Consider the following 9,862-nt stretch of genomic DNA (forward strand, 5'->3'; position numbering starts at 1 on the left):
TCTCCGTCTAAATCTTTTTAATTCTCTCCTCAGCACCAGGTTTATGAACATCTGCACCTCAGAGTTGGATCACCAAACAGACTTTTGCGCTGCCATTGCCTGTCGGATAAAATGAAGAGCCGCGAGTCGTTCTCGCGCTGACTCCCGCTTCCTGATTCAAACGTCTGACGCCCCCCCGACCAATCAGTGGCCTGTATTGTGATGCCGTCAGATCCAGGGCCGACTCAGCCGCTCAGAACCTCGGCAGAATAGTCGACGAGTAGAAGCGCGCAGAGTAGGTACTTGTCGAAAAGTGCCATTAGTTTCTGTCTCCTAAACAAAAAAAATCAATACCCATTTTATTTATTTATTTATTTTTTGGGGGGGATGACATCCGGTGCTAATCCAAGGCGCGAGGGGGGCGAGGGATGATTGAATGAATGAATGAATGAATGAAAATATATATTTCGGTCAGGTCATTCATAATGTAGTCACCAACTGAAAGCATTATTTCCCATAAAAAAAGAGAGACCTAACCGAAAAGGAATAGGCTGAAGCTATTGCTTATTTACGCCTACCCTTCTCACATGATCAACTTATTCAGATCAAACATACAAAACATAATATAAAAAAATAAATCATATTGTTTACACAATCCCGAACATAATTCCGTAATAGTATCATCTACTGGATCCCTCATATTTTTCAAGCACATTAAACTTAAACAAACGTTTGAATGCATACATCGACTGGCACATCTTCAATTTATCATCAAGTGCATTCCATATATTTACTCCCCTTACAGTAATACATTGATCTTTAATTTTAGTCCTAGACTTTGGTTTTTCAATCATACGTTTCCCTGGAAGCTCAAATCTACTTACCCTTATTTTAAACATGCTTACAATTTTACTAGGTAACAATCTGTTGAACACTTTGTACATTATCAATGCTATTTTGTATTCCACTAAATCCAAGAATTTAAATGCCCTTAATTTAATAAATAGTTAATTTGATGGTTCTCTATAACTTGATTTTGTGATAATCCTTACCGCTCTTTTTTGAAGAATAAAGATCGGTTTAGTTTGGGTAAAATATGCACTCCCCCATATTTCTAAACAGTATGTAATGTAGGGAATACACATAGTACAATACAAAATATACAAAGCACGCTGGTTCAACATATATTTTACCTTATATAATATGGCTATCGATTTAGCTAATTTAGATTTGACATGATTAATATGCATCTTCCAATTTAATTTATGCTCCATGATGACACCTAAAAATTTTGTCTCAAACACCCTTTCTATTTCTTTATCTTCTATTCTCAATTTAACTACCTTATCTATTTTACGGTTCCAAAATATCATAAACTTTGTTTTACTTATATTTAAAGATAACTTATTTACATCAAACCATTTCTTTACGAGTTTCATCTCATTTTCAACAGTAGCTATAATTTCAGTTAACTGGTCCCCGGAACAAAAAAAATGCCTTTCATCCCTGGCTGGCCACAGGACCTCGTCCACGTCGATGTTCTCCCTGGCCGAGCAGCGGGGGAACAATCTCCTACAACGCCGCATGAAGCCTTGACAGGCCTCAGCAGTGACATCGCCACATGTGTCCTCCGTGGCCTGCAGCAGTGGGATGCGTGTTTGAGGATTTCTCTCATATACCTTCCATCTCCAGGCAGAGAAAAACTCCTCAATTGGGTTGAGGAAGGGAGAGTATGGAGGGAGATATAGGACATCAACTTCTGGATGGACCCTGAACCAGTCACGGACCAGAGCAGCCCGGTGGAAACTGACATTGTCCCAGATAACAAGGAACCTGACCACCTCTGTGTCCTCCATCTGGTCTGGCTGGACAATGATATTGTAGAGCCGGTCCAGGAATGCTAGAAGAAGTGCAGGGTTGTAGGGGCCAAGGGTGGCATGGTGATGGAGGACGCCGTGGTGATTGATGGCAGCACACATTGTTATGTTCCCTCCACGTTGGCCAGGGACCTCTGTGATGGCACGCTGGCCGATGATATTCCTCCCTCGTGCCTTCTTTTTACAAGGTTGAACCGCTTCATCAATGAATATGAATTCAATGGCAAATTGCTGATTGCATATCGCACAACAGCCTTTGGAGTTTAGAAATGTGACTGACTGTGTGTTCTGTGTGAACAGCAAGAGAGGGAATTCAGGAAGAGTGTGCAGGGTATTGGGAATTGTGTGTAGTGTTGTGAGAAATGTGTGGTATGGAATGGGAATTTGAGTTTAGAGCAGTAAATGTGCTTGGAGTTCAGCAGGATTGGTTCAGCCACCTGAAAAATGAGTTTCAGGTTGTGCACATTGTGTCTGATGTTCCAATAAATGTGTTTAAACAATTGTGAAAAACTGTATTATTTGTTGTTACAGTACAGAATTGTGTGTTGTTTTCTATTTGAGTAGCCTATACATAAGAATACTATATGGTGATATATTACATCCAACAGCTGAAGGTGAAACACTGAGGCATTCATATAGTGTCTTCCATTCATACTATAGTGTCTTCCATTCTGCACATCAGTGTTCAGTGAGTGCTTAGAAATGTCTACTCAAATGATGTATGTGTTTGGCATTTGAGAAGGAAATACCATTTAGTGAAGAGTTAACACTGTTTTGAAGGTAGAGTGTGCTTTTGCAAGAGAAGTGTAGGATTTTGCATTTTGTGTGTGAGTTTTGCAATTTTTGTTTAGAGTTTTGAGAAAGTGAGGTAGTCAATCAGGAAATGTGTTTAAACAATTGTGAAAAACTGTAAATGTAATGTTTGTTGATGAGAGTTAGCCTGTTAGCTGAGCTGTGATGTCATAAAGTACGCTGATGTCTCCAACTGCAGAAACACTGAACTTTGTCCTCCATACTGCAGTAAAACTTTTTATTAGATTAATATTTAACACCCAGCAGGCAGAAGCTGCAGCCACCACCTTTAGTTAACCGCTAACCGCTATGGTCCGGGGTCAGAACTCTGAGAACAAACACTTCATCACGGTTCAGAAAGAGATGTTTACAATATATGTCTTAGCAACTACTGAAGACAACAGCAGTTAGTTCGTAGGCCAAAGAGAGGACTGGCCCTTTAACGGACCCTCATCACACAAACCTGCCCCCCCAGGCACCAACTTCCCTGTGTTGCTGCGTTGAATATTGTATCTTTGAATGTTCACGGCCTTAATATCCCTCATAAAAGGACAAGTATATTAGAGATACTGCGGCAAAAAAGGACAGATATTGCCTTATTACAAGAAACCCATCTGGTAACCAAGGATGTAACTAGAATGAATAATATATTATTTCATGTTATAGGTTTTTCCTCAGCAAACACAAATTCTAAAGGAGTAGCTATTGTAATAAAATGTAAACTCAATATTAAAATTATAGAACAAATCCAAGATACTCAAGGAAGGATTGTGATAGTCAAAATGCAGTTATATAATAAGAACATTGCATTGGTGTCAATTTATGCTCCCAATTCTTTTGATAAGAAATTCTATGATACTCTCACTAAAATGCTTTTAGATCTCACAGATTACTCTCTTATAGGAGCAGATAATAGGAGCAGCTTTTAATGCTGTTTGGAATCATGAAAAAGATAGGAATGGCATATATGAAAATAGTGAGCAAAAATCTGCATCAGCGGCTCTACGTCAATGGGCATTTGATCTTGGAGTAATAGACATCTGGCGTATGGTCAATCCAACTGAACGTCGATTTTTCACATCTTTCTTGTCTTTGCCACAAAGAACATTTTCTCTAATATTATAAATTGTTCATTATTGCCTATGACTATCACAGATCACAAGGTGTTTTTTTTTTTGCTCAGTATCCATTGACAACACTACAGCTTAATACAACCTTATTGAAGTATGAGAAATTCAAAATACAATTTGAGGAAAAATGTGGGTGGATGAGATTCGCCCTGAGTACCTCCAGTCTCTGGATGTCGTAGGGCTGTTTTTGTGGACACGCCTCCGCGACATTGCATGGAGGAAGGGGACAGTACCGCTGGAGTGGCAAACCGGGGTGATGGTCCCTCTTTTTAAAAAGGGGGACCGGAGAGTGTGTTCCAACTACAGGGGGATCACACTTCTCAGCCTCCCCGGGAAAGTCTACGCCAGGGTACTGGAGAGGAGAATACGGCCGATAGTTGAACCTCCGATTCAGAATGCGGTTTTCGTCCCGGTCGTGGAACACTGGAGCAGCTCTATACCCTCTGCAGGGTGCTCGAGGGTTCATGGGAATTTGCCCAACCAGTCTTCATGTGCTTTGTGGATCTGGAGAAGGCATTTGACCGTGTCCCTCGTACCATTCTGTGGGGGCTCAGTGAGTATGGAGTCCGGGGCCCTCTATTAAGGGCTGTCTGGTATGGGAGCAGGAGTTTGGTTCGCATTGCCGGCAGTAAGTCAGACTTGTTCCCGGTGCATGTTGGACTCCGGCAGGGCTGCCCTTTGTCACCGGTCCTGTTCATAATTTTTATGGACAGGATTTCTAGGCGCAGCCAGGGGCCGGAGGGGATCCGGTTTGGGAACCACAGGATTTCATCTCTGCTTTTTGCAGATGATGTTGTCCTGTTGGCTTCATCAGACCGGGTTTGCGGCCGAGTGCGACGCGGCAGGGATGAGAATCAGCACCTCCAAGACCGAGGCCATGGTTCTCCACCGGGAAAGGGTGGCATGCCTTCTCCGGGTGGGTGGAGAAGTCCTGCCTCAGGTGGAGGAGTTCAAGTATCTCGGGATGTTCACAAGTGAGGGAACAATGGAGCGGGAGATTGACAGACGGATCGGTGCAGCGTCCGCAGTAATGCGGTCGATGTACTGGACCGTCGTGGTGAAGAAGGAGCTCAGTCGAAAGGCGAAGCTCTCGATTTATCGATCAATCTACGCACCTACCCTCACCTATGGTCATGAACTTTGGGTACTGACCGAAAGGACGATATCGCGTATACAAGCGGCCGAGATGAGTTTCCTCCGCAGGGTGGCTGGACGCTCCCTTAGAGATAGGGTGAGGAGTTCGGTCACCCGGGAGGAGCTCGGAGTCGAGCCGCTGCTCCTTCACATTGAGAGGAGTCAGCTGAGGTGGCTTGGGCATCTGTACCGGATCCTCCTGGACGCCTCCCTAGGGAGGTGTTCCAGGCATGTCCCTCCTCCCTAGGGAGGTGTTCCAGGCATGTCCCTCCTCCCTAGGGAGGTGTTCCAGGAATGTCCCACCGGGAGGAGACCCCGGGGAAGACCCAGGACACACTGGAGGGACTATGTCTCTCGGCTGGCCTGGGAACGCCTCGGACTCCCCTCGGAGGAGCTGGAGGAAGTGATGGAGGAAGAGATGGAGGAAGTGTCTGGGGTGAAGGAAGTCTGGGCATCTCTGCTGAGGCTGCTGCCCCCTCGACCCGGGAACGGATAAGCGGCGGACGATGGATGGATGGATGTACAGAATTTTTACAATTTAATATGGAATCAGTGAATGATCCTAGGATTCTCTGGGATGCCACTAAAGGATTTATCCAAAATAATGTTATTCTATTTTCATCCAATTTCAAAAAAGATAGACTTCACAAATGACAGCAGCTTGAATCTAAATATGCAGAACTGGATCATGCATTACAAAATAGTTAGTCAGATACCACAGCTAGTTAAAAAAGAAATAAATTCCCTAAATAGGGCTCAGTCAGAATGTTATATTCACAGAGTAAGACAGAAATATTACTTTCATGGATCCAGACCTAGTCATATATTAGCAATGAAAATTTGATCTAGCGATCAATTTGCTGACATCCCAACCATTAAATCTAAAGATGGGATCTTGGTAACAGATCCTAAGCAAATCAACTCTGTATTTCAATAATTTTATGCTGAGCTTTATAAATCAGAAGTAGTATATAATAAATCTACCTGTGATGCTGTGGCAGGGTGGAGGAGCTGCAGCCACTCAGGCTGACGGGACACAGGTGTGGCCCGTCAACCTCTCCACCCGTCAGCCTGAGTGGCTGCAGCTCCTCCACCCTGCCACAGATGCATTTCTTAATAAGCTAGAACTACCCTTTTTATCTGAAAAAGAGGCAAAGAAGGTCCCGCGGCAGGCTGGTGGCTCCAGAGCCTGCATGGCACCGCAGCCACCGCCACCCGCGCCGGCGCTCTCCGCCCTCGGCGGGTGGAGACAGGCGTCTCGGAGGCTTTTGCTTACAGGCTTAAAGAAACGATGCATGTTGGCGAATCAGCGATGTCACTCTCTTTCTTGATACCAGCAGAGTGGGCAGACGGGAGCACCGAGGCAGTGATTACAAACTTTATTTTCTTTTAGACAAAAAAACACTGAAACGTATTTTCTCATTTCTGTGTTTGAGCATGTAGAACTCCTGATTCGTGGATCTGTTGCTGGAGGCGTTAAGGTTATGTGTAGGGGGTTTTCCACGCGGCTCAAGGCTGATTTATGGTTCCGCGTTACACAAACGCAGAGCCTAGCCTTGAAGCAGTCGTGAACTTTCAGCGCTCTTTTCTTCGTGTATGTGTGATTTTTTTTTGTTTTGGTTTTTTGCACAATGTCCTTATCTCTTTCTTTCACTGTGACCAGAAAAGTCGGATAAACCATTCAGGAAAAGATCGCGAACTAGCGGTCGCGGGGGGTACTGCACCGAGGCGAAATGGAGTGACTCACAACGGCGTCACGGTGACGGCGTAGGCTCTGCGTCGATGTAACGCGGAACCATAATTTAGGCTTCATCCCTCAGCTCTGTGTGCTGTTCTGAACTTCTCTGTTGTCTCATTTTGCTGGGACGCCGGGTCAGAGACACAACTTTTGCGGTATGCGTTCATTGTTGTGTCTAAAAATGATGCGCAGTGCTCACCCAATCAGAAACGGTACAGATATTGTGTGATATTTTTTTATATATATAAAAAAATAAAATTAGAAAAAAATAAAGGATCCCCATAACCTTTGATTGGGTGGGCAGGACGCACGTTTGGGTGGGCACAGCCCACCCCTGCCCCCCCCCCCCCCCTAAAACTAAAGCCACACACACATCTCCCATTGGTATCTGACCTTCCTTGAAATTATCTACCAGGAAATATCTACAGCCCCAATCCATAATGCAAAACAACAAAATATTTTATTTCTGTTTATGGCAGCAGATAAAATTAAGGCCAAACTTGAAAGATGTATTCAAAATTGATATAGACGACCTTGGTGCAGCTATCCTTGTCCAGTTTTTGATATTATTATGTTTTGCCTTTTTTTTATTTTGTCCTTTGTTCTATTATCTTTGTAGTATCTGTTTTTCTGTTTTTCTTCATTATATATATTTTTTTTTTCATCGAATGCTTAGGTCCAAGGGGTGGGTTTTGAAGGGGCTGAGAATACGTGTTAATGCTTGTTTAACATCATTGTGGATGGCACCGTTGATAAGAAAATCATGAAAAATAAATAAAAACATTTGATCACAAAAAAGTAGAAAAAGAGAAATAAAACTCACAGTCAGAAAACACTTCATCCTGATGAGTCCTCGCTCCATTCTGAGTTGTATTAATGTACGGATGGTTTATTTCATGTTAGTTAAATGTAATGTTTCTGGATGAGAGTTAGCCTGTTAGCTGAGCTATGATGTCATAAAGTACGCTGATGTCTCCAGTTGCAGAAACACTGAACTTTGTCCTCCTTTGTCCCGCAGTAAACCTTTTTATTAGATTAATAATTAACACCCAGCAGGTAGAAGCTGCAGCCACCACCTTTAGTTAACCGCTATTGTCCGTGTGGCAGGGTGGAGGAGCAGCCACTCAGATGATTGGGCACAGGTGTGCCCAACCCTGCCTGCCTTCATAAAGAGCAGCTGCACTCCAGCAAGAGTTCTGCTGGGAGAGGTCTCTGCTGAAGGTTCTGCTGGTGCACGTGTGTCTGGTGAAATAAAGGAGTTCCTGCACTAAACCCTGTGTCCTCTGTCCTGTCGGGTGACCCCCGTAGCACTAGCCTTGCTACAGTCCGGGTCAGAACTCTGAAAACACACTTCATCACGGTTCAGACAGAGATATTTACAATATATGTCTTAGGAAGTACTGAAGACAACAGCAGTTAGTTCGTAGGCCAAAGAGAGGACTGGCCCTTTAACGGACCCTCATCACACAAACCTGCCCCCCCAGGAACCGACTTCCCTGTGTTGCTGCACACAGAACCACGACACACCGTAGGCTACGCAGTACACTCTGGTATTAACATGCAGGTAAACACACCTGGATACTCTGGTATTAACATGCAGGTAAACACACCTGGATCCTCTCATCCTTCCTGAGTGCAAACAACCATCCTGGTCTCCAACTACAACAAGTTCTGCTTCCAAGCCTCTCTCCTCCTCTTCTTTCAGACGTTCATCACTGCAATCCAGTCCAGCTGAGAACAAAAGCCTCCAGAGTCTCAGCAGCAGCAGAACTCCGGTGAGGCTCACTCTCATGAGTCGCCATGGCAACGGACACACCCACCAAACCAAGGCCTCTGTGGTTTTAGACTTTGTCCTCCAGAGTACTTTGTCCTGAGTCACGTTCCCAGCAGGAACTCTCCAGAACTCATGTCTTGGAGAACCTGGAACCTGGAACCTGGAACCTGGAACCGACCACAGTCGTGTTCATTTCATGTTCAGACACCACGACAGTGAAAACAAAAGGACACAACGAGATGGAGACCAGGAGGAGTTTCTGATCACGTTCATTTCCTCCTTTTAGGCCTGAACCTGAACTTGGACCGTTAGTCTCCACATATTTCTGATCTATTCGGACCGGCAGCTCTTTCTTCCCCCACAAACACAATAATGATCTGATACTGAGCTTCTTCTCCGTCTCCGCGGGTTCAGAGTGTGGGACAGCGGGAGAGCAGCGGCTCAATCTCCGCCTCCTCCACACGGACGGAGACGGTAAAGCTGCTTCAGTCACCAGTTACAGCTCTGGAGCTCTGATATGAAGTTCTGAGTTTGAGATAATGCAGATATGTTTTTTTCATATACCCAAACTTCCACCGTAATATCTAAACACTCTTACTGTAAAAGAACAGGATGAAACACTTTTCTTTTAACATCTAAACTTCAAACACCTTACTTTTCTAAAAGATCAGTCTACTTTTTCGCCTCAGATTCTGTGTTGCAGAGACTATAAAAATGAATTCTCCCATAATTTCACCAATACCTCACATTTCCCTCTTCACAACTAGAATCAATACAGACACAGTGAATTTCAAACAACTTTACTGTAGAAAAATGTAAATACCTTCACACGGAGCTCCACACCCAGAAACCCGTCCAGGAGGAAGTGAAGGTAAACTTGACTAAAGTATCTGCGACACAACCAGGGTTGCCAGGTCTGACGAGGAAAAGCAGCGACCGAGACTCTGAAAAGCAGCCCGACACAAGCAGCCCAAAACCACAACATAGAACATTAAGAAACAACGATATTAGTTGGAGAATTGACCTGAATGTATTTATTTCTGCTGCTAATGAATGAACTTGACAGTCACATGAAGACCTGTGGTTACTTATAACCTCCAACATGCTTTTAATCACTCTTTCAACTCTAATATCTTCCTCATAACACAACTGAATTAAACTTAATGAATTCATAAAGTTGAAAGTATAAAGTCACTACACTGAAAAGAATGAATGAAAGTGCATGTAAATATAACATAGGCTATTTAAATCTGTGATATTAAAAATTAAAAATTAAGTTTGTTTCTTTACATGAATACATCTAGTTTTTAACTTAATCTGCATTTGTTAAAAAAACAAGACATTGTGCATGTTTTCCTTAAGCAGTATTTCTGTAATCCCAGTAATCTTTTCACTTACACACAAACAACAAGCAATGATCTTGTTGTATTTACTTTTC

The 9,862-nt window shown here is 43.5% G+C and overlaps 1 protein-coding gene across 3 annotated transcripts in view; it reads right to left on the minus strand.

Moving 5' to 3' along the window:
- The window catches only part of LOC133418490 (uncharacterized), a 17,926-nt gene extending 8,648 nt beyond the window's left edge, over nt 1-9,278 (minus strand). For 2 of the 3 annotated variants that reach the window (XR_009770448.1, XM_061707206.1), the window contains exons 1-2: nt 9,248-9,278; nt 8,261-8,591 (exon numbers count right to left, since the gene is read on the minus strand). Coding sequence is in view for 1 of the 3 variants with exons in the window: in XM_061707205.1 (XP_061563189.1) it covers nt 7,474-7,512 (39 nt within the window). In the remaining 2 variants the exon portion in view is untranslated. Of the gene's footprint in view, nt 1-7,473; nt 8,144-8,260; nt 8,592-9,247 lie in introns of those variants that run through there. The other variant, XM_061707205.1, reaches the window with a different exon arrangement.
- Between the last annotated feature and the right edge of the window lie 584 nt (nt 9,279-9,862).

Source organism: Cololabis saira, chromosome 18, assembly GCF_033807715.1.
Source record: "Cololabis saira isolate AMF1-May2022 chromosome 18, fColSai1.1, whole genome shotgun sequence".
Classification (NCBI taxonomy): Eukaryota; Metazoa; Chordata; class Actinopteri; order Beloniformes; family Belonidae; genus Cololabis; species Cololabis saira.